At 40.2% G+C, this 25,938-nt stretch overlaps 1 protein-coding gene and 1 pseudogene across 1 annotated transcript in view; both read left to right on the top strand.

Annotated features, from left to right (window-relative positions):
* Nucleotides 1–437: 437 nt before the first annotated feature.
* LOC110195216 (argininosuccinate synthase-like) lies at nucleotides 438–8,298 on the top strand (annotated as a pseudogene).
* A 486-nt stretch (nucleotides 8,299–8,784) lies between these two features.
* LOC110197327 (aldehyde oxidase 2-like) overlaps nucleotides 8,785–25,938 on the top strand; it is a 116,462-nt gene continuing 99,308 nt past the window's right edge. Inside the window, exons 1-5 of the mRNA XM_078147662.1 lie at nucleotides 8,785–8,811; nucleotides 11,333–11,390; nucleotides 19,492–19,588; nucleotides 20,986–21,094; nucleotides 23,071–23,197. Coding sequence (XP_078003788.1) covers nucleotides 8,785–8,811; nucleotides 11,333–11,390; nucleotides 19,492–19,588; nucleotides 20,986–21,094; nucleotides 23,071–23,197 — 418 coding nt within the window. The remainder of the gene's footprint in view (nucleotides 8,812–11,332; nucleotides 11,391–19,491; nucleotides 19,589–20,985; nucleotides 21,095–23,070; nucleotides 23,198–25,938) is intronic.

Raw genomic sequence — 25,938 nt, 5'->3', positions numbered from 1 at the left:
GGGACTTTCGGTGAGTCCCTTAACCCATTCTGTATCTCAGTTTCCACATCTAAAAAATGGGGGAGAACATTTATCCCATGTCCCTCAGAAGAATATCGTGAAGTTGTCAGTTCAAAGCTCTTCGTGCTAAAAGTCAGGTTGGGGGGGGGTTGGGTGGTTTTTTTTAGTAGACTTCAGAGAAAACTGAGAAAGGTGGAGATTGTGTAAGGAGCTAGCTCAGAGGGGCATGGCATGATAAGGTCAGAGAGAGGATCTGATTGGTGTATTACTTAAAAAGCCAAGGAAGAAATTCTCCACCTCTTTCTTTCATACTTTTAAGCTCTTGTCTTATTGTTTGCTCTCTGACTTTGAGTCAAACAGTTTCCTTGATTTATACTTTCAGTTCTTAATGACATTCCTTCTTTGAGCTAAAAAAGAGAAAATCGGTTTTGGAAGCAATGCCTTCCCATTTGCAATCCGATGAGCTGGTCTTCTTTGTGAATGGAAAAAAGGTAGGTCTGGGCATTGTTATTATTTATTATTATGGACTTGGGCAAAAAAAAAAAACCCGCAACATCAGTTTGAGAGAAGCACAAAGGACCCACTAGAGCTAAACTTTTAGTTGGGCAGGGGCAGGGGAGAAAAATCATAGGTCAGCTGTCTTTCTGTTCTGAGAATTGCTTTCTCAGGCTGTGGCCACTGAAACCAGTGGATTCCTTTTTTACCCCAGTTTCTGCACAGTTATCTATCACGGAAATTCAGGCTTTGCATTTCAGTTTTAAGTTTAATAATATATTTTGGTAATATGTTCTCAAAATTGGATTAAGGATTTATTAAGGAGTAATTGGATTTTATACAAAAATTGTATTGATAACGGTACATAGAGTTAAATTATTTTCCAATTTTTTATCTGTCTGGTAATCTTAAAGGATGGAAGAGTTCATTGTCAGTTAGTCTCTCATAATTTTTTTTCCATGAGGTAACTGGGCTTAAATGACTTGGCCAGAGTCACACAGCTGAGTATCTGAGGCCAGATTTGAACTCAGGTCCCTGATTGCAGGGCCAGTGCTCTATCTACCTAGCTGCCCCTCTCATAAATTTTTAAAAGACTCATATCAGGTACAGGATTTAGGTTAAATGATATATAAACTGAAATTCGCTGAAGTTTCAAAATTGGAGAACCAAATTTAAGTGATTATACTCAACTATATTAAGTCAGAATTATCTAGGAGCCTCTAGATGTGAAGCCAGAAAAGCCCCTTTTAGAATTTGTCCTGAGAATAAATATGTTAATGTTTGAGTTTTCTTGGTTACTTTGCTGACGTGTAAATCTCCCTTCTCAGAACAAATCCTTTGTGAGCCTTCTAAGTAATTTGATCTGTACCTGACTTAATGTAATTATGCAATTATGGGAAATATGAGAAAAGCTTTATTGCATTGTTTAATCCTGGATCCTCTGAAGTAAGCCCCTACCCCTGAGTGGACAGGCCTAGAAACGGTCAACATCTGATGGGACCCCTGTCCCAAGATTCAGGAGCCTACTGTCCTAGTTTTTGATCTCTCTCCTTTTGCTACTACCCAACCACCAATGCCCTGATTTAAGCTGTATTGGTATTTTCTTACTCTGACATTCTTGACCCCTTCCCCTCACTCAGACAACGGTTGGCAATTATACCTGAGACCTTTCTCTGACAGGTCCCCTCAAAGAACTAACCCCCTGGGCAATATCTCAGGGTATACATCTGCCTCTCCGTTGTTGGCCACAGGAGTAGGAGTCCTTTCAGATCCCCTCCCTTTGGCCAAAATTGGCAAATGTCAAAATATTTTGAAGATACCCTGTTTTCCATAGCTAAGGCCTAATAAGAAGGATGTGCCCTGAGCTTGGCACAACAATAATCCTTTGCGCTCCCTTTTTGGCAAAGTGTATTGCTTGGACCAGCACCCAGTGTTCACTGAGGGATTTAGCTTCCCCTATTTCCCAGGGCCATCCATCGCATGTTCACAATTACTGACAGGTACTGTACTCCTGTTCCTGTCACAGAGCTCTGGTTCTGTACCTGGCAGGGTGGCCACAACCCCCAAGACAATGACTGTTCCCATAGGACCCAAGAATGCCCATATTGTCCCAAGAAATGCCAACCATGAGAACTATCTCAAGATCTAAGAATGATGGTGTTGTAAGCCAACCTCTTTCAGGTATATAAGTGGCTGCCACCTTAGCAGACTTAAGCCCTACTTCTGAAGGGAAGGGGGGGGGAGGGACTTCCATATGCATACATCTTTTTTTCTCACTCTGAAATTAATTCAACTTCTATTTGTGTCCCGATTCTTCTGTCTTTAGCCTGCTGTATTTGTTTGGCTCTGGCCACCCACAGGTTAGAGACCAATTCTGATCCAACTGACACAGTCCTTTCTTAATATCTGGGAGTTTAGGGAGTAACCTTAGCCCATTTCCAGTCAAATGAGCCATTTCAATTTTGGCTTTGTCAAGAGGCAAGAGGGAAACCCCGGATTCCAGTATTCAAATACGAAAGCTCATTAAATTTTCCAAATTGTAGTGGAAGCCACAATAGTCCAAGATCATATAGGTTGCCAAAAATCCTCTTTATTTGATCTGGACAAGTATCTTGAAAATTCACAAACCCCAGTTGCACTTCCCCAGTGCATTCTGTTGCTCTTCAACATCCTAAAATTTCCCTTCAGCTGTGTGGTCTTGATGGTGCTGCTGCTGCCCTAAAGGTTTCCATGACCAGCCAGAATGCCATGAGTAGTGGGTCAGGACTTTTGTAGAACTGAAGAAGGTTGCATTTACCCCAACACTTCCCTACCACCAAGAGAGCTATTGTGAGCCAAGACTTGGCTAAGCTAAACTGGGATTGTTTGAGTTAGCTTTGCCTGTAGCTGAATTAACCTAGGGCCCACCATAGATCCTTTGACAAAGAATATATAACAACAGATTCAGGACTTTGTCTGGAAGCTCAGGAAGGCCAAATGAACTTCTTAGCTGACTTACTGAATGCTTATTTATCTCCTTACCTTTAGCTTTTATCTTCTTTTACCTTCCAATGGATTTCTTTTTAACCTAAGGACCACTGAATATGGTATTATTATTATTATTATATTATTATTATTATTATTATTATTATTATTATTATTATTATTATTAAAGGAATTGTTTATCTGAACCCTCAGGTTCTGAGTAATCCATTGCATTGGATGGGGGTACAATGATGGCACAATTGGCCACTAGGAAAAGAGATAGATTGTGTGTTACACAACAGGAAAAAAAAAAGGCCATTTGGCTAGAGCACAGTCTTCAGGAGAATAATTTCCAATGATGCTGGAAAGATGAACGGGGGACAGGTTATAAAGAGTTTTAAAAGCTAAACAGAACAGTTTATATTTTATCCTAAAGACAATAGTGCAGAGCCACTGGACTTGATGGAGGAGCAAAGTGACATGATGAGATCTGCACCTAGGGAAAATGGTTTTGGCAATGGTGTGTAGAATGGTGAGAAATTTGAAGCAGAAGGCTGAATTAGGAAGCTGTTGCAATAATCAGGCAAGAGTTGATGAGGGTCTGCAGTAAGGGTCCTTTATCTATAATATCCAGACACGATAATTAATCGTGTGAGTGGAGAGAAGGGATCAGATTTGAGAAATACTGTGGAGGTAGAAATGGCAAGATGTGGCAGAGATTGGATATTTGAGGTGAGCAGGAGTGAAAGGAGGGTATGGAGATTAAAGAGTCAAGATGAATGAAGAGTCAAGGATAATGCTGAGGTTATAAGCTTATGATCCTGAGAGGCTGGAAGGATGATGGTGCCTTCAACAGATAGAAAAAGAAAAGTTTGGAAGAGGAGAGGGGAAAGGGGAGGGAGAAGGTGATGAATTCAATTTGGACGTGTTGAGTTTGAGATCTCTGTGACATCTTGCCACAAAATAGACCAAGGAGGAGAGGAAGATAGAGAGCTATCTCCCTGAGGCCTGTAGTCCAAGAGTTCCAGAAACACAACTTCTGTCTGGACATACCGCATGTCTCCTAGGCCTATGTAGCCTTGCTCCCAGAGTCCTGTCTCCTTTCTCTATGGTGGTTATCCCCAAATGTAAATGCTTTCTCAGAGTTAGATGGCTTCTCTTTCTCTGGTTTCATGGTATTTCTGCCCCTCACTGATAGAAACTGGGTTTCTCTTCCAGTCTGTCCTCTGAACTCAGGCTTGGCTTAACCTTTTTCATCCTATCTAAACAGTCTCTTTTTTATTCACTTAAGGTAAGGGGCTAATTCACACCTTTTTTCCCACTTAACAAGTATTTTATTTTTTCCAATTACATGTGAAGATAGTTTTCAACATTCATTTTAATAAGATTTTGAGTTCCATATTTTTGTCCCTTTCTTCATCCCCTATCCCTCCCCAAGACAGCAAGCAATCTGATATAGGTTATGCAGGTACAATCATATTAAACATATTTCCACATTGGTCATGCTGTGAAAGAATCAGAACAAAAGGGGAAAACTGTGAGAAAGAAAAAAAACAAAAAAAATGAAAATAATTTGCTTTGATCTGCATTTAGACTCTATAGTTCTTTCTCCAGATGTGGATAGCATTTTCCATCATGAGTCTTTTGGAATTGTCTTAGATCACTGTATCACTGAGAAGAGCTAAGTCTATCATAGTTGATCATTGCATAATGTTGCTGTTACTGTGTACTATGTTCTCCTGGTTCTGCTCACTTCACTCAGAACCAGTTCATGTAAGTCTTTCCAGGTTTTTCTGAAATCTGCCTGCTCATCATTTCTTATGGAATTTCTCATGGAATGATGGTATTCCATTACATTCATATACCACAATTCAGTTATTACCCAATTGATAGGCATCCCCTTGATTTCCAATTCTTTGCCACCATAAAAAGAGCTGCTATAAATATTTTTGTACATGTGGGTTATTTTCCATTTTTTATGATCTCTTTGGGATTCAGCCCTAGAAGTGCTATTGCTGCATCAAAGGACATACACAGTTTTATAGTCCTATGGGCATAGTTCCAAATTGCTCTCCAAAACAGTTGAATCAGTTCATAACTCCGCCAACAACACATCAGTGTTCCAATTTCCCCACATCTTCTCCAACATAATTCACACCTCCTGAGAGGAGCCCCAGTGTGTTTAAATTTAAATCTTGTTACCCTAACATTTAATTATCTGGCCTTTATTCAGTGAAAAACCAATTCCACTACACAAGGAAAGTGGACTCTAGAGAAGGTCAGTCATTTGCTTAAAGTCCCATATTTAACAAATGACAAAGTCAGGACTCAAACCTAGACCTTCAGATTCAGGGTTTTCTGGCCTCCGTCACTTTGCCATGTTGCCTAGCTATCCAGACATCCAGGCAAGGATAATTCAGTTTCCTAAATTAATTCTTTGGTAAAATAATTCAGTTATCTGATGTTGATCATATCAATGGGATATTTGCCAAATTTCTACTTCCCTTCATATTGGCTAAAGGAAGATGATATCTTTCTGTCCTCTAGATGATAACAATAATAATTCCTGGAATTTATATATCACTTTAAAGTGTGCAAAGTGCTATCTCTTTGATCCTCACAATAACCCTGGGAGGTAAGTGCTATTATTAGCCCATTTTACAGGTGAGGAAATTGAGGCAGAGGTGAAGTTACTTGTCCAGGGTCATACGGATAGTAAACATCTGAGGCTGTGCTTTGAACTCCAGGTCCCAGTATTCAGATTGATCAGTACTCCAGAATATCAGGTCCACTCTATTCCATTGCTTGGATCAAGGAGTTAGTACAACAGAAGATAGATTGCTCTGTTGCACTTCTTTGAGAAAACCAAACCCAGCAAAGACTTGTCAAGCAGAATTTAGAATGTTGTTCCTTCCCCTTTCCTATGGCTCCATGGGAGAGCTAGTGCTCTCTTCAAGTTTCTCCTCTGAGTATGACTCAGCATCCAGGGAAGAAGATCTCAGATCTCTGTGTTCCAGGCTTCAGGCAAGGGAGGGACAAAGTTCTATGTGTATAGAGCTGGAAAGGGCCTCAGAGATCATCTAGTCCAACCACTTCAATTTATAGATTAGGAAATGAAGGTCCAGAGAGTTGAACCCATTTGCCTAAGGTCACAGCTAAAGGTAGCAAGAGGCAGAGCCAAAATTTTAACTTGGGTCCTCTTGCCAAAATCTAGCATGTTCTCCACTGTTGCCTTCAGAATTCAACCAATCGATGTCTATAAGGATCTTACCTTCTTTCCACATGTTATATTTCACACTCTGGCTAAAAATGTAGTCTCCTCAGCTCTGTAGCCAGTCTGCTACCTCCAGCTCTACCAAGTGCTTATAAGATGTCAGGCAAGGGCACTGTGGTTCTTGCCTACAGCAGAGGCCCTGATACATTCTGTATCCTAGTGTGACTGAAAGAGCACTGCTATGATGTTATTGCCTACCTGGCCAATATTGGACAGAAAGAGGACTTTGAAGAGACCAGGTAGAAGCTTGGGCATTGAAGCTTAGGGCCAAAAAGGATTTCATCAATGATGTCAGCAAGGAATTTGTGGAGAAGTTGGTCTGGCCATTTTGTTTGGTCTACCACCCCATATAAGGACCCCTACCTCCTGGTCGCCTCCCATGCCAGATCCTGCATTACCCACAAGTGGGTGAAATTTGCCTGCCAGAATGGGGCCAAGTATGTGTCCCATGAGGCTACAGAAAAGGAAAATGACCAGATCCAGTTTTAGCTAACCTGATATTCCTTGGCCGCTCAGATAAAGGTCATCACTTCCTAAAGAATGATTGAATTGTACAACAGATTCAAAGGATGCAATAACATGATGGAGTATGCAAAGAAATATAGTATCCTAAGAACTAGCCCTCAAAGAGCTCCTGAAGCATAAGTGAGAACCTTATACATATCAATTACAAAGCCAGAATTCTGGAGAACCCCAAGAGCCAGGCACTGTCTGGCCTCTACACAAAGACCCAGTCCCCTACAAAGGTTCCCAACAGATTCAATTCAAGAAAGGTGTCCACAAGCAGGTGACCAAATGTCAAAGATGGCACATCCTATCCATCACGTCATTGGAGCTCTTCTTCTCCTTAGAGCTCTACCTCAATGTAAATGAAATGTGGGCAAATACGAGATGAGCTGAATTGACATTGTGGAAAACAGTTTCATCAGAATGAAGTCCAATCCTCTGTCATGCTCATTTAAGCATTGAAGCTTTCATCATGGATTGGGAAGTACACAAAACCAAGTAGACCCTGAGCTTGAAATTTTCTGAATTGGTGTCCAGTGGTTTCTGGCACAAGAGAGGTATAGATGAGTAAAAAATAATAACAATAACTGGTATGTATATAGTACTTTATTGTTTGGTAAGTGCTTTAAAAATATTGCCTCATTTAATCATCACAGCAGCTAGGGGGTGAGAAAGCTGAGATTGGCAAAGGCTAAGCCACTTGCCAAGGGTATTTCATTCGTATTCAATTCCTTGTGATTCCACTTGGGGTTTTCTTGGCAAAGATACTGAACCGGTTTGCCATTTCCTTCTCCAGCTCATTTTACACATGAGGAAAATGAGGCAAACAAGGTTAAGTGACTTGCCCAAGGTCACACAGCCAGTAAGTGTCTGAGGCCAGATTTGAACTCAGGAAGATGAGTGTTCCTGATTCAGCACCCTATCTATCTACTGCACCATCTAGCTGCCCTCACATGGGATGAAAAAGCTGAGGCTGGCAAGGCTAAGCCACTAGTTAAGGGTGACACAGCTAATAAGTGTCTGAGGCTGGTTTTGAATGCATTGCCTTCCTGATTCCAGGTAGGTCACCCTAACCTTACCTAGCTGCCAAGAATCATTAAAACTGATAAACTACTATTTTTTTGCAAATCATGGAGGTTGCCTCAAATAGGTAATATTATTATCACTTAGCATTTCCCTTTACTTTTCCCATGTATGTGAGTTGCCTCTGTGTTGCCAAGTCCTAGGAAGAGATTGAGGGCAAGGTCCAGGTGTGGGTCTTCAAGGGCCAAGTCTACATCCTGGGCCAAGAGTCTTCACAATCACTGGGCATGAATATGCAGGGAGATTATGAGCCCTCTGATGCCCCTGCCTTCATCAACACCAACTCCCTCTGGCTAAAGGAATATCTTCAGAGCAAGGTCACCATTAAACGGACTAAGCAACTGTCAATAGCATGGAGCTGTTCCTTGTCGCTGTCAATTTCCCCAAGTAATGACAACGAATGTCATGACAATTTGCAACCATCATTCACTCTTCTGGTTTACAGCTCAGAGAGGTTTAGTTTCATGTTCCTTTAGCAAGCAAAAGTGATCAAGAAAGAGAGGAAAGTAGAAATTACTATAATAACAACAAAAATAATTAAAGACTACCTTGCATATGGGCAACTAGATGGTGCAGTGGATAGAGTGCTGGGAGTGGAGTCAGGAAGACTCATCTTCCTCAGTTCAAACCTGGCCTGAGACACTTACTAGTTGTGTGACCCTGAGGAAGTCACCTAACCCTGTTTGCCTCATTTTCCTCATCTATAAAATGAGCTGGAGAAGGAAATGGTTAACCACTCTGGTATCGTTGCCAAAAAAAAAAATGGGGTCATGAAGAGTTAGCCATGACTGAAACAAATGAACAGCAACCACCTTGCATATGGGAAAAAATGTAGTTTAAAACTAATACGAATCTCAAAATAAGACCACTATCTTAAATATGACATTTTTAAAAGTCTAAATAGTTTTTAAAAAAAGCATTTCATTCATTCATCCTTAGAACATTCTTAAGAAGCAAGCAGAATGAATGAGAGCCTCATGGTCTCCTTTGTGGGTAGTGAAACTGGAGCTCAGAGACATTAAACAATTCACCCAAACTTGAAAAAATAAAGTGTTGCCATAACTTTAACCCGGTTCTTTGACTTCTTCTAGTCTGGGATTGGAATCTAGTGTCTCTCATGGAAAGGAGAGATCCTCAAAATTAACTAATGGGGGGAGGGCACTTTGTTACCAGATCCCCCTGGCTCCACCACTTCTTTAACAACCAATTACACCCACGGAAATGGAAAGAGCAAAACAAGAAAATCGAATACTTTTAATTATAGTGACCAAGCTTGGTCCTAGAGAAACATTGAGCCAGTTTATCTCCTCTTTGCACAAATGGGAGACTATTTTATATACTATCAGACTCAAGCTTGCTTAGTTTTGCTACATTGATTTTTTAAAAATTATTTATTACATCACTGAGGCTGGGGGAGAGGGATCTATTCAGAAATGAAAATGATATAAAAACAAAATATATCTATAAAAAATTATAAAACACAAATTAATATTCCCTTTGTACCTGTCCTATTGCCCCATCCCTAAATCTCTTAGTGGTTAACTTTCCTTTCTGAGCTAAACAAGGGAGAATATTTATTTTCATATTATTAACAAAATATAAGCAGTGAAACTCTTTGGGGTTCTAGGGGTAATGGAAGCATTTTGTCTTTTGTTTTTCTTGGAAAAGGAGGTATTAAGAGAATTAGTTAAGATGAGTAAATAATAATAATAGCTAGAATTTATGTAGTGCTTGGACATTCAGTAAGTACTTTACCAATAACGTCTCATTTAATCCTCACAACAACCAATGGGAGGTAGGTGCTATTATTATCTGCATTTTACAGATGAGAAAGCTGAGGCTGGCAAAAGCTAAGCCATTTATTGAAGATGGCATAGCTAATAAGTGTGTAAGGCTGGTTTTGAATTCATGTCTCCCTGACTCCAGGTCCAGCACCTTACCCCTACCTAGCTGCCAAGAATCATTAAAAAAAAGATGAATTACTTTTTTTTTTTGCAAATCATGATGCTGTCTTTAAACAGGTTATATTATCATTATTATTATTATTATTACTTAACATTTCCCCTTCCTTTTCTCATGGATAGAGAATAAGAATTAAGGACAAAGTCATAAGATGTAAATTACAAGGATACACCTGTCTAAACTTCTACTTCAGGTTTGAAGACTAATTGTAACGCACAACATCTGAACTCCCAAATAGAAGAAAGTCCTGTCATATAATTAATACTACACTTTCGCACTATATAATCTCTATAAGTTTTTTAACTACTTCGGATATAGGAAAGAGGATAAATTTAGTATTTACGAGCAAGATTTTTAGAAATCTGAATAAAATCGACCACAAATCCCAAGAAATCTCTAGTCTTTTGCAATTCAAAGTTTCTCTTTGAGGGAAGCTATGGCTCCCTGAACAAAGGAACAAGACTTCCTAACCAACTCGTCAACTACTAGCTAATTAGACATCTTAATTAGGAAAAATATTTTTGCTGAAATCTCAGGTGAGATACCCCACCCTCTCAAGGCAAACGATTTGTATGTACTATTTTGTCTGTGGATCCCATACTGGATGCCTGGGTCTTAGCACAAACCACTAGGGGGCAGTGTGGTGCAAGTGAAAGAGTGCTAGGTTTAGCATCAGTGGCCCTAGGTACAAATCCCACCTTCAACTCTCACTCCCTGCGTGATCTGGGGTTAGTCACTTTCTCTTTCTTAGCCTTAGATCCCTCTCCTGTAAAATAAAGAAGCTGCATTAGTTGCCTTTGAAGATCCCTTTGACTCTCTCTATGATCCAAGAAATTTAAAACTGAATCTTAAACATTCTCAAGTAAAATGGCACATCATAATAAGTCAACATTTGCATAGCATGTTAAGGTTTGCAAAGGACTTTACATGTTGCCTCACTCGATTTGAACAAGAAGTGAAAGTCCTTTTTTTTTTTTAGTGCACAGAAGAAAACAGAAGGAAGGTCAGAAGGAATCCCAGAATCATGACAGCTTTGAAAATTACATGTTAAATCTATTACAGACTTTTAAAAAGAAAACAAGCTAGATATAATAGAGAAGGGCAGTTTCTTGTACAATAATATTTTTTTCTGTTCTACAATGTATATGGAAGTGCTCATTTTATTTGGTGTTTGTTAATGTCACAATAAATGTTTTTAATTTTAAAAAGTTAAAGCCTTATCCCTTTGTTCAATCTGAGAAAAAGGGCAATGTTCATTTTTCTAGGATTCTAGAATATTATTCTCATCCCCAGTCAGGATAATTGATGTCAACCTCTTTATTATGGGTTTCTCTCCAGGGAGAAGCTCTCTTGAGTTTATTGGTGTGAATGTGACAAAACACAGTAGTTCCAAGTGCCTTCATGGGTCTAACACTGTTAAGTGGAGCCAAACCAAATCTAGCTAAATATTAGCCATACATACCCAAAACAAACATATCAAAAAGAGCTATGCCCCTGGATTATTAAATTGTACCCATCAGTAATCCTCACCTCCTTTCCCTCTTCCAGGTCACAGAGAAGAATGCAGATCCTGAAGTCAACCTGCTGTCCTACCTGAGAAAGAACCGTATCCTTTCCCCATAACAATATTCAACCCCACTTCTGTATCATTTCAAAGTCTACGAAACATTTTGCTCACAACCCTTTGCAGTAGGTAGTACTTTTTATTACTATTCCCATTTCACAAATGAGAAAATGGGCTTGGAGAGGTGGATTTATTTCCCAGTCCAATCAATCAAGTATTTATTAGTTTTGTTATTAAGAGAACATTCTTCTCATCCCCAGCCAGGACAGCTGATATCAGCCTCTTTATCAAATGTGTCTCTCCAGGCATAGGCCCTCATGTGTGATCCTGTTGGTGGAAATAGGACTAACCCAGGCTCTGTACCAGGCTCTGGGAGTACAAAAGCAAATTAATCTGTCCCTGCTGTCATGGCACATTGTGAGAAAACATGTACCCATATAAGCAAATGCAAATATATAGAAAAATACAGAGTAATTGGGGAGGAGGGTACTAGGAGTGCCTGAGTGAGGAGGGGATCAGGAAACACTTCATATAGGAAGTAGCACTTGATCTAAGCCTTGAAAGAATAGAGGGATTCTAAAAAATAGAGGTAAGAAGAATGACATTCTAGGAAGTGGGAACTGCCAGAGTAAAGACCAGAAAAAGAAAATGGAATGTATGAAGAATAATTGGCCAGACCAGTTAGTGTTTGAAGGAGAGGAATCTAGCGCCTTCCTACCTTCCCAGTCTTTCTAGCCTTCACTCTCTTTCCTATACTCAACAATCTGGCAACTCCTGCCATGTTGCATTTCCTCCAACACAACACATTTTCCCATCCCTCCTTTCACTGGCTGACCCACCCCACTCCCCCAAGCCTGGAACATTCTCCCTCTCCTTATTTTTCATTTACATGTTATTGAGGTATTTCCTTCATTAGAATGTAGCCTCCTTGAGGACATGGATGCCAAGTCTTTGCTTTTCATTACATGCCCTTAGCACATTTACTTGGCACTTAGTAAGGTCTTAATAAATACACATTGAGAAGGCAATAAGCATTTATATAGCACATATAGAAGCTACATGACAGGCACTGCGCTGAGCTGTTTACAAACATTGTAGACAAACATTGTCTCATTTGATCATCACAACAACCCTTCAAGGGAGGTACTACTATCATCTCCACTTTACAATTGAGGAAACTGAGGCAAAGAGGTTACCTGTCTTGCCCAGAGTCACCCTTCTAGGAAGTGTCTGAGATAACATTTAAATTCAGTTCTTCTTGCCTCCAGGTTCAATGCTCTATCTACTGGGTCTCCTCATTGCCTAAATAATATGTAATAAGTGTAGAAAGTAGGCTGGAGGCAAGGTATGAAAAACTTTAAATGCCAGGCATGTTTATTCTACCCAAGAGGCAATAGATAGGCAGTGGAGCTTTGAGTAGGGGAGTAGAATCACTTGGTTAGTGATTTAATTGCTGTTTATAGTTTCTACAAACACCTAATCTGCGAATTAACCCTCAACAAAGTCTCCTGGCTCCTTCAGCACTCAGTTCTCACTCCACTCGGCCTGAGAGAAAGTCCAGTGAAGTCTGGTGCTTAGCATAGTACCTGGCACCTGGTGCTTGCTTAATCAATACTGTTTTGGGCAGCTGGGTGGCATAGTATATAGAGTGCCAGGCCTGCAGTCAGGAAGACTCATCTTCCTGGGTGCAAATCTGGCCTCAGACATTTACTAGCTGTATAGCCCTGGTCAAGTCATTTAACCCTGTTTGCCTCAGTTTCCTCAGCTGTAAAATGAGCTGGAGAAGGAAAGGGCAAACCACTCCAGTATCTTTGCTAAGAAAATCCCAACTACAGTCTTGAAGAGTCAGACATGACTGAAAAAAAAAAAACCTGACAGCAATCAATACTGTTTACTTGACTTAGCTTGAAACTGCTCTGGTTTCACAAAATAATAATAATAATGATGGCTAATATTTATGTAGCGCTTACTATGTGTGAGGCACCAGGCTAAGTGCCTTACAAAAGAGCTTTGTTCTCTAGCCTCCAGTTAACAGTCATGAAATTAAAACTAAGCACTTTAGCTCAGCTTGAATAATTCTCTAAAGGGCTTCACAAAGCCGTGCTAGTATTATTGCCTAATAAAGAGCTCTTATTGTATTTAGCTTGCACATGACTGCTAAATAGATTGTCTAACTTGCAATTAGCTTCTGGGAAAACACGTGTTTCCTTCCATTTCACCCAGATTTCCCCTGGCCAGATTCTCCACCCCAACCCCCTTCATTTCCATGTTGAATTATGTAGCTCTTCAAAATAATATGCATTCAATAATGAGCAAATGTAAGAGACTGTCCTTTAAAGAACCAGAAATTTTTAGAGTCTTGGGGGAAAACCCAACACTAGCCCATTGTACTATTCAGTGTTGCAGACATCATAAGAGTCAATTCAGTTAAGTACATAGAGGAGAGACAGCACTGGCATTGGAGAGAGAAAAGATGGGTGACAGTCTGCAATTATGATCCGGGATAAGTCATTTAACTAGTTACATGACCTTGAGCAAATCACTTGGTTAGAAGGGAATAAGCATTTACATTGTACCTACTATGAGGCAGGCACTGGACCAAGCACTTTACAAATTTTATCTCATTTGATTCTCACAAAGCCCCTGCAAGGTATGAGCTGTTACAATCCCCATTTTCCAGTTGAGGAAACTGAGGCAAACAGAAGGTAAGCCATTTGTCCAGGGTCACACAGTTAGTAAGTGTCTGAGATCAGATTAGAACTCAGGTCATAGTGATTCCAGGCCCAGCATTGTATTTACTTAGCCTTTCCGAACCTTAGTTTCCTCATGTGTAATATGGGCATGATAAAAATTGTACTATCTTCTTCATAAAGCTGCGTGTTTAGAATCAAATTAGAAAATGTATGTTGGGGCAGCTAGGTGGCACAGTAGATAGAGCACTGGCCCTGGATTCCGGAGGACCTGAGTTCAAATCTGGCCCAGACACATAACACTTACTAGCTGTGTGACCCTGGGCAAGTCACTTAACCCCATTGCCTAGACCAAAAAAAAAAAAAGATTTAAAAAAAAAGGACTGAGAAAATGTATGTAAGGGACTTTATAAACTTTAGAGCTCTATATGCAGTTAAGTGTCTATTAATAATAAAGATAATAGGAACAATTGAATGATACGTAGTAGACTTACATTCTACTGGAATGATATAATATGTAGCTAAGTAAGTAAATGCAACCTATATAGAAATTAATGCCAAGTAATTTCAAGTGGGAAAGACTAAGTAAAATCTGGGGGAATCAGGAAAAATGTAGGCAGTGATATTGGAACTATGCTTGGAAGGAAGCCTGAGAACTCTACGAGACAGGTGAGGACAGAGAGCTTTCCAAACATGGAGGACCACATCTACAAAGTCAGAGAGGTGGGAAATGGAATGTCATGAATGGGGAACATCTAGCAGGCCGATTTGACGGAAACAGAGAGTGTATAATGGAGAGGAGGAGACATGAAATAAATGTGGAAGGTAGGCAGAAAACAGACAGTGGAATCAGTCAGTCAATAAGCATTTATTATATAAAAAATATTATATAAGCATTTATTATATAAAAAATAATTACATGCCAACCACTGAGCTAAGCCTGCAGATACAATGAGAAGCAAACATACTGTCCCTGCTCACAAGGACCTCACAATCTAATGGGCGAACTAACGTGCAAACAAATATGTACACACAAGATACATGCAAAGTAGACAGAAAGTAATCTCACAGAGAAGGCACTAGCAGTAGAAGGACCTGCAAAGGTCTCCTGCAAAGGGTGGGATTTTAACGGAGTCTTGAAGGAAACCAGGAGTTGTAATAAGAAGGAAGAGTATTCTAGGCATGGGTAGGGCCTTAAAGTTCGGGCTGAAGATTTGGAAATGTATCCTAAAAGTAATAAGGAATCATTAAAGATTTTTGAAGAAGAGGGGAGAGGGTGTGACATGAGTTAGATCTGTGTTTCAGGAATATTAATATGGCATCTATGTGGAAGATGGATTGGAAAGGGGAGGCAAGGAAACCAATATGGAGGTTATGGTAATAATCCAGATGAGAGGTGATGAGGATCTTAAGTAGGGTAGAGGCTGTGTAAGTAAAGAGAAGGGGAGAGATGTAAGAGATGTAGAGATTACATTGTCTTGGCAACTGATCAATTATGGGAATTATCAAGATCTCTTTGGATCCTGGCTCTGCCATCCAGTGTGTTAGCTATACCTTCTAGCTTTATGTCATCTATAAACTTGAAAAGGATCCCATATATACCTTTATACTAATCATTAATAAAAATGGTGGTAGCACAGGGCCTAACACAAATCCCTAGGGAAATGCACTGCAGACCTCCTCCCAAGATAAAATGGAACCATTAATGACTACTCTTGGACTTTAGCCATTCAATCAGTTCTGAATCCTTCTAATTATACTGTCATCCAGTCCATATCTCTCCATCTTTTCCAAAAGACTGGCTTCTCTGGACTTTCCAGAACATTCTCAAGTCCCTTGCTAAAATCCAGGTGAAATATATCTACCCCATTTTCCTACTCTACCAGTTTAGAAACTGTAAAAGAAGAAGCAGAGGAAGAAGGAGGAGGAGGAGGAGAGGAGGAGGAGGAGAGAAAGAAGAGAAAAGATAAGAAAGGAAAAGAAAAGGAAAGTAAAGAAAGAAATCAGATTACTCTTATATGACCTGTCCTTGACGTTGCCACATTGGTTCTTTGGGATCACCAGTTCCTTTTCCAGATGTTCATCAGTCATATCTTTAATATCACATCCTAGAATTTGCTAGGAATAAAAGTCAAGCTCATTGATCTATCATTTTCAAATTCCATTTTCTTCTTTTAGAAAAAAAAATCAAAATGCCGTTTGCCTTCCTCCTGTTTTCCACAATCTTTAAAATATTATTTCCATTGGTCCAGCAGTCCCATTTGCCAGTTCTTTCAATAGCATGAGGATGTTGTCATCTGAGTCAGGGTATTAAACAATATCAAAGAGCGCTTAAGTGCCCTATTATTATCTTCTCACTTGTCTTGAGTATCGATTTCCTGTTAGCCTCATTTGTTCTGTCCTTTCCAGTCTGACAACAGCCATATTTGGCAAACAAAGCAGAACCAGAATGAGAATTAGGCATCCTTTCTTCCTCCTAATTAGTTATTTTCATCCAAACCAGCCCAAATAGCTATCCTATCTCTTCTGGAAACTCTTCTTTCCTAAAATATAGATTTTTTTTAGAACTTAAAACTTTGTTATTATTATTGTTGTTGTTCTCTTTCTCCTTCATTCTTATTTCCAGCCTCAGCTTGTTTTGAGCTTCCTCACTGTAGATACCTCTTCCAGGATCATGCCTTGCTTTGGCACCTTCAGTTACTTCCTTCATCTCCTATATGTAGCTTTTAAAAATCTAATTCGGTTGCTGTGTTCTCTGGGTATCCACATCAGTTTCTTCAGACAATTTCCTGTATCAAGGTATAAAGTGTCTTGGTCCACAGGTCTAAATATATTGAATTGGGTTAAACCAAATATCCAAATAGGACCTTTCCCTTCTGGATAGCTTTTGTTCATTTTTTTATATATCTGTTCATTCATTCATTTGTTTATTCCTCTTGATCTATATTTTCATTGGTATAGGGAATTTCTGGTGTGGAAGCTTCTTCCACCAAGTCAGGTAGGCAACTTATCTATACTGTATCATCTCAGAGGATTTCATGGGGGTGCTGACATGATAGATGACTAATTTAGGGTGACATAGCTGGCATAGTGTTGTCTCATCTTACATGGGGGTTAGGTTCTAATCTCTCAGGACATAATCTTTTAAATCAGCTGACTGATTGACCCTTCTCATCAAAAGCCTATATATTTTTGGCAAGAGTACATAGATGCTAAAAGCCTTTTATTCTAACATATTGCTATTGAAAGGCACACATTTGCAATTCACATCTTAGAGCCATAATTTTAACGTATTTTCAATATCCACTAATGCCTTTACCACTTTCACTTATCTAGAAATGCCATTACAGGTATCCTTTCCACATCACAAGGATTAGGGGCACAGCAACCCTGTGATCTACAAAATCCTCATAAAATTTTTTGGCCCTCCCTTCATGCCAGAAAGGTCTGAATTATTATGGTATTAAAAGATAAAATATGTTGATAGTATACAATACTATAAATATGTTATACATTTCTGAGTTTCTAAACTTTTTCTGTATCATCTGCTGGCCTTTGCATCTTGTTTATGGCTTCAGCAAAACTCCCCCAAAATTTCCATTTAATTTCTTCTGCCATCTGGCGATATATCGAAACCATGATGTGGAAGAGATAACTGTAGTTTCTTATTCTAACTTAAAAGCTAACAGGGCAAAATTCCTTCCCCATAACCCAATGGCTACAAAGGACAGGATAAAGAGCTAAGCAAAGGTTTAACTGATGGGAAATATTTTCTTTCCAATGTGGACATTGAAAACAAACAGGAGTCCCCTGACTCAAGGAGGGAACCAACAGATCAGCTCTCTCTCCAAGAGGAGAACTTGGTTTGCCAGTGCCCCATGGGTATTTCTCTCACACAAGAAAAGTCTTCAAGCAGAGACTGCTAAAGCTCCAGTCTCTTCCCGCTCCAATCCATCCTTTACTCAGCTTCCAAAGTGCTTTGGGTCAGACTATGTGACACTTTGCCACATTCCTCAATAAACTCTAGTAGCTCTCTATTAGCCTTGTGATCAACTATAAAGTCCTAAGTTTGGCTTTTAGAGCCCTTCACAATATGGCTTCCTTCTCCCTTTGCAGGCATCTTACATTTCACCCCCTTCCATGATTTCCATGATCCAGAGTATATAGAAAAGCACTTGTGTGGGTATATAAAACTACACATATATAGACATGTGCAAATATGTGTGTATATGCATGTGTATGTACATACGTATATTCATGGGTATACTATGAAGATTATTTCTTTTGGTAATCTGCCTCCCTGAGAGTAATTCCTCCCATGTAGGTCCATTTGACTGAAGGTCAACAAATCAAGAGGAAAGGCTAGAAGCTAAAAGCCTAATTAGCATCAGCTGATGGTCAAGTGTCAGGTGGCGGGGAGATACACACATAATCAGGATTTTACACAGCCCTTGGACAGCTGGCAAAGGAGCCTCCCCGGTGTGCCCAAGATCAGGCCTATTCAGGGTAGGGGTGTTTCCTTGTAGTCAATGTCATCAGACTGGCAGAATATCTATGTGTACTGAAGGTCGAAGGTCTAAGTGGGCACCTCCCTTTGAGGTGGAGTCAGACTGAGTCTGTCTTTACATATCCCTTCAGGCTATATTTTTTTTGACTCCTAAAGTTACTATTTCAGGAGAGATGTTTCCTCCAAACTCACAGCATACAGGTTTTTAAAAATTCCTCCAAGTATGTATACATGTTTGTGTGTGTATAAGATACATGTGTAGACATGTATATCTATGTGTGCTTTTATGTTATGTGTTGTATGTGTGACTATATGTATATGTATTCATGTGTGTATAGTTGAGCCATTTCCCCAAGTAGAGTGTGAGCTACTTGAGGACAGGAACAGTGTTTTTGCTTTTCTTTATATCCCAGGGTTTGTATATAGTAAGCGCTTAATAAATGCTTGTTGCTTGACTGACTGACTGATGGAAGGGATCAGGGTTAGTGGAGAAAGGTTAAGTGACAGGAGGCATAAAAAGTCCCAGGTACTTTCACAAATGATCTGGGTTCCAGGCTGGTTTGGTGGGCTTAGCTCAGGCCCATCCACCATAAGCAGGGAGGGAGGGAGGGAGGGAATATGAGTGTATGGGGAGGGGGTGGGGTGAGATTGACAGGTCTTTGGGGAGGGGACAGAGGTAGAGGAAAGGTTGGTCCAGAAGATGTTCAGTGAGTTGCCCAACTTCTCATATCTAACAAATGTCTGGGAGCCATCCTTCCAGGCCAGACTGATGGCTGAATTCCCTTAATTGAACTTACGAATGGGACCATACTATATATATCAGCAACAGAAATTGCACCCAGGTCTTCCTAATTCCAAGACTGCCTCTCTATCTGTTACACATGCTGTCTGCAATAGGGACAAAACGTGAGGAATCAAACCTTTTCCTTGACTGCTGCCTGTCCGGTTCGTCTCACAGGAACCAAATATGCTTGTGGAGGAGGAGGCTGTGGGGCCTGCACAGTGATGGTGTCAAAGTATGACCTCCTTTCCAAGAAAATAAGGTATCCTTTCTAAAAATCTGAAAAGCATCCGGCATGAAGTTCAATGGGAAATATTCCTTTACTAGGTTTATGCTCTCGTATTCTCAGGAGAGACATTAATTAATACAATTCCTAACACTACCCCTGGGTCTTAAAACAACAAAATCCAAGGGAGCCAACATCTGATTATGATTACTAATAGCCTCCTGCCTCTGGGTGCTTTTCCAAAGGCTCCTCAGGCATGGCTTAGACAGGAAAGGCAAATGGCAGTGGGAGAAACACAATGAGACATCTCTATCTCTTGCTTCCTCCACCACCTATACTGATTCCAATCGAAATGGTAGTTAGAAATGCAAAGGTCATCTTAAGAAACTTCCTATTTACCTACTGCCCAGGTAAGTGCCCTCCTTCTTCAATTAGCTGCCCGGGTGCCCTCATAGTATTCCATGTTATCCTCAAACTCTCCAACGAAGTTTTCCCAGAGGTCTTTCTTGTAGACTTCTGACATAAATCCACACACAAGTGCTTACCGCTTGCCACTAATTACCCTTACATCCAGATTTTGGGTCTGTTGTTGTCTAAAATCTTTTTTTTTCTTCAGTTTACAAGGTATTTCCCATACAACAGCTCTGTGAGATAGTAAAAGTAATATTAACCACATTTTACAGATAGAAAAATTGAGGCTCAAAGATGTTCAGTGACTTGCCCAACTTCTCATATCTAACAAATGTCAAGGCCAATACAAAAATACAGAGATAAGTATCCTAACTCAGAAGTCCAATCTTTCAACTATATCATATGAATGCTATAAGTAAAGCAATCAAGGCTTCACCTATGGATGCCAGAACTTAAAGGGTGTTAACAGCACTTGAACTCTTTCAAGAGGTAGAAACAACTGAACTTAGTACTCAGTTAATAAACAGTTAGCTATGATCATAAGCTACCAGACGATCTCTTCCCTGGCCCAGTCTCATCTTTCTCCATTCTGGGAAGAAGCTTCCCCAGCATCTGCCTCTGATGTGTAATCTGATTCCATCTCTCCATTATAGATAGCCTATGAGGTTATTTACTCCAAGGACTATTGTGTCCGAAGATTCAATGTTTCTCCACTCCGGTACCATCATTGCTAGCTATAGTACTAATTAATACTACTTCTCAACCAGACTCCTAAGGGGCCAGTACCATTCCAGCTTCACCCTGGGTTACTGATCTTTATAACTACCACAAAGTCAACAGAGAGGATTTGAAGCTCCTATTTTCCTCAAAGAATGTTGAAAGACCCCAAACCCTTCAAAGGTACCCACCTCCTGGGACTCATGAGCAATGAAGATTTTCCACTCTTCACCCCTCTTTTCCAACATTCCCACCAAACTCGATTGTATTAGTGACCTTGATTTTACTTGTGTACAAACATGAAGACACTATGCAGCTACTGCTTGTCTGCTTCCCATCTGCTCTCTGTATGGGGCTGCGGTCACCACAGTGGAAGGTATTGGAAGCACCAGAACCAGGATCCATCCTGTTCAGGTAAGAGCATGTTAGCTTTTTATCATGAAATTGGAAATTGTTGGCCTGATTGGTTATCTACTTCAACCCTCTCATTTTACAAATGCCAGAAGCCAAAAGTGAGAGGAAGCAGCCTGCCTACAGTCACATGGCAGGTCCCAAAAGAGTGTCCAAACTACCAGTCAGGTCTTCTGCCTTCTCATCTAGTGCACTTTCCAACCCACCACACTGCCTCTATCATTTTTAAGAACTTTTCCCCTTCATATATCCTGTATTCACTATGCTATCTGACCCTTCAAGTTCTAATTATTTAAGTGGAAATTTTGATTTGCATCAGTCTTAGAAGGGATCAGTTGAAGACAGAAAAAGAAATTATAGTATTCCTCTTCCTTATTCTTGTTCTTTGTTCATGAAGCTGTAGTTGGGAACTGTGCTGAGTAAGTTCCCAAGTTGATATGATAAAATCCAGGTTTAATCTCCAATGGTGGAATACTGGATTGGGGCAGTTCAATTCAACTCACTATTTACTGAGCATTTGCTGTTGGCAGAGTCCTGTGTTCTAGAAAGGCAAAAGTGGGAGACACAAAGTTTTGGTAAGACCAAGTCCTGGCTCTTTCTGGAGCTTACAATCTAGCTGGGGGAGGAGGAGTGATGCACATACACATATTAATCTAATAAATACGTATGGTAATGTGAACTCAATGTGAAATCCCTATGGAAAAGAAATCTGTGTTCTGGAGGATGTATAATCTTTATGAATATTCAAAAAAGATAAAATATTCAAAAATAAAAGATTCCCCACGGAAAGATAAAATCATTAAACACTACAGATGTATTTCATTTCTATTTACATCTAGTATACAAATAGCAAACTTGGTTTAATCCTTTTCCAAATCCAGAGTAAAAATCCATGTTTAATTTCACTTATCCTTGCACTTTAAGGGTGGATTCTGTTCTTGATTTCAACAAAACATTGTGGACTTTCAAGAAAAGTCATTTTCCCAGCATTTGACTCACTTTATAAAAATCTAGATACATATAGAAATGAGACAATTAATTTTAAAATACTCCATTGATTCATTAGATAACACATATATTTTTTAACAGTGTCTTATGAGAGTGTTAGTGGCAACCAGACAGGGTTGGCAACACCAGGAACTCAGACCACACATAGAGTGAGGGTTTGTTTTTGTTTTTGTGTTTTTCTGAATAAAAAATCAATGACAAGGCCTGCTTGACTTTTGGAGGAAAGCCCTAGATTTGGAATCAGAGGGCCTCAGTTCAAATTCAGAATTGTTCTAGATCAACTAGACCAAATTCTGGTTGGTCAACTTACTAGGGGAAGGGAATAAGCATCCATATGGCACCTACTGTGTGCCAGGCACTGTGCTAAGCTCTTTATAAATGTTATCTCATCTGATTCTCACAACATCTCTGTAAGGAAGGTGCTGTTATTATCTGCTTTTTACAATTGAAAAAACTGAGGCAAACAGAGGTTAAATGATTTGCCCAGGACTACATAGCTAATAAGCGTCTGAGGTTGGATTTGAACTCAGGTCTTCCTGACTCCAGGCCTGTATCCACTGCACCGCTTAGCTGCTTCAACTTACTCCCTGTATGACCTTGAGAAAGTCATTTCTTTGGGCATTGGTATCTTCATCTATGAAATGAGAGAATTAGACTTAGTTCAGGGATTCTTGACCTAGGGTTCTCAAACTCCTAAGGAATCCTGGAGTAGATTTCATGGAGTCTAAGAACTTGGAAGGGAGGAAAGGGGGTACTACATCTTTATTTTCACTGAAATCTAACTGAAATTTAGCATTTCCTTCAGTTATGAATGTAGGTTTCACATGTCATTGGGGCATGAGGGGTCACCACGAGATGGTCATAGGAGTCCATTGCACAGAAAAGGTTAGGAAGCCTTGAACTAGATGATCTCTAAACAATCTTCTTGCTTGACATCTTATAATCCTGTGCCTACATATGTGTCAACCCAGGAGAGGATTGCCAAAGGCCATGGTACTCAATGTGGATTCTGCACCCCAGGGATGGTGATGTCCTTATATACTCTCCTGAGGAACCACCCAGAGCCCTCTCCAGAGCAGCTGACTGAAGCCCTGGGAGGTAGGTTTAGATAAAGGAGGAATGAGGGGTTTGGGGAGCAGGTTAAAAAGCCTATTATATTTAACCCTGTGAGGAACAAACTTTATAAGCCTGTGAATTCAACCAGCTGTTAGCCTATGTTTGCACTTTACTGGACTGGAAAATCTGGGGAAACCTATTGAGCAACTCAACATCCTCAAGATATGGCAAATAGATCAATTATTCTTTTGTAATCTAGCGTTTTACCTATGGGGAATCGGGAGAGAAAAAATGAAATTGTCAATCCCTGGCACTAGGACAGGGAAGACAAGACAAGAACAGATTCTGAATAGTATAGAGGAAATGGGAGAGTGGAGAAAGAATAATACAGGAATTAAAAAAAAAAAAAACCTAAATTCAGATCTTGTAATCAAAGTTCTTCAATTGAAAAAAACATGTATTAAGTAATTAATATGCACCAGTCACTAAGCTAAGGCCAAGGAACACTAAATTGAAAAATAAATCAAAATAATCTCTGCCTTTAGGGAGCTTACATTCTAATGGGGGAAATCAGACAAATACACAAATTAGTATGAACATAGATTGCAATAAGGATAAATGAGACAAAGTAGTCTAAGAAAATTTGAGGAGAAAGAGATTTCTCCCATCTGGCTGAGATCAGGGAATGCTTGATACAGGAAATAGCACCTAACTTGGACTTTGAAAAAAAGGATTTTCCACAGGTGAAAATGTAAAGGAAGTGCCTTCCAAGCATGGAGTATGTGGGAAGATGGCAGGACTAGATATAGGACTAGTTAGCTGTGCACAAAGTGGAGAAATAGAAATAAGTCTGGAAAGGGTTGGAACCAGATCACAGAGGTCTGTAAGAGCCAGGCTAAGGCATTTGTATTTTATGCTATAGGCTAGATAGAGAGCATTTGGAAGTTCCTCAGCCAGAGAGAAAAGGTCAGCCCTGCATATCAGAATGGTTTTTTTGTAGTCATGCAAAGGATAGATGTTAAATAGGAGAGACTAAAGGCAGGTAGACTGGTTAGGAGACCAAGACAATAGTCTAGGTGAGGGTTAACACAGGCTAGATAAATATGGCGGTACTGTGAGTGCGGAGAAGGGCATCGATTTGAGAGATGTTATAGATGTAGAATTGGTGAAACCCAACAAGTGTTTGTGTGGAGGTGGGGAAAGAGTAAGAGAAAGAGCAAAGAAGAGTCCCAGATGATCCCCAGGTTTCAAGCCTAGATAAGTGGGAAGATAGTGATGCTATCAATAGAAATAGAAAGATGGAAGGAAAGACAATTTTAGTGGGAATAGTTAGCCTGTAGATGTAGGCTTTACAATTTGCAAAATGCTTTACATATGTTAATTTCACAATAAGTCTGTGATATAGATGCCATCATTCCTCTATTCTACAGATGGGCTGGACAACTGAGGCTAGAAGAGGTTAAATGATTTGCCTAGGATTATGCAAACTATTAAGGGTCAGAGGTGGGATGTGTACTCAGTTCTTCCTAACTCTAAGTCCAGCACTCTTTATACCGCACCACCTGAACAAAATGCTGGTAGGTCATCCGAGTGGATGTCTTGCAAGCAGTTGGGAACGTGGAATTGGAACGAAGGTAAAAATTTGGGACTAGATATGTAGATTTTAGGAATCATCTGTAAAGAGATAATAATTAAACTAATGGGATAAAATGAGGTCACTATGAATAAAAGCATAGAGACAGGAAGAGACTGAGCCTTGTGAGACATTCACACTGAGGGGATAGGAGAAACAGGCCAAACATTTTTTTACACAGCTAAGCAGGCATACTCAAACAAATAGAAGAAACAAGAGATAGTAATGTCATGGGAGCTAAGGCAGGAGGGAACATCCAGGAGGATCAACAATGTCAAATACTGTTGAAAAATCAATGAGAATGATGACTGAGAACTAGCCAGAAATGAAAAGACCATGCAGAAGGAGGGAGTGACTAAGAAGGATGAGGACTGAGAAAACACCATTGAATTTTGGGAACTGAGAAATCATTGTTGATCTTGGAAAGAGGGAAGGGAATACACATTTATAAAGTGCCTACTAGGGAGGTGGAGCCAAGATGGCAGAGTGAAGGCAGTGACTTGCTTGAGCTCTCCTCCAAACCCCTCCAAATACTCATAAAAAATGGCCCTAAACAAATTCTGAAGCAGCAGAACCCACAAAAAGACAGAGTGAAACAAATTTCCAGCCCAAGACAACCTGGATGATTGATCAGAAAGGTGTATTGCACCGGGCTGGGAGTGCAGCACAGCACGCGTGGGTGCACAGGCCCCAGAGTGGGCGCACAGGCTGCAGCAAACCTGGAGCGGGCCTCAGAGGACTGAATCTTGGGCATCTGTGGAGGTTTCCAGACTCCTCAATCCGCCAATCCAAAGACAAAATTAGAAAGTCAGTGGGAAAAGTCTGTTTCTGTCGGTGCCTGAGAAAGGAAGGCAGGGTTTCAGCTCCATTCCCCAAGAGCATGGCCCTGTGAGGGGGCAGCTGCTTCCCGAACTTCTGGCCCACAGACTGAGGGGGAATCCAGTGGCTGATCAGAGAGGGACTGCAGGGATCTCTTTGCCAGTGCTGAGGCAGGAATCTCTTGCTTTGCCCATGTTTGGATCTGGGCCACAGTTCTGGGCAGCGGTGCTGGGGTGAGGAGGAGCACTGGCTTGGTGGAGCTTGTAGTGGTTGCGGAGAGGATCCCCTCATCACAGTTACAGGACAGAAAGGAGTACTTGTAGTCGCAGGC

Source organism: Phascolarctos cinereus, unplaced genomic scaffold (assembly GCF_003287225.1).
Source record: "Phascolarctos cinereus isolate Bilbo 61053 unplaced genomic scaffold, phaCin_HiC Scaffold_7;HRSCAF=346, whole genome shotgun sequence".
Classification (NCBI taxonomy): domain Eukaryota; kingdom Metazoa; phylum Chordata; class Mammalia; order Diprotodontia; family Phascolarctidae; genus Phascolarctos; species Phascolarctos cinereus.
The sequence above is the reverse complement of the archived record's forward strand: the minus strand, read 5'-3'. Positions and strand labels throughout refer to the sequence as shown.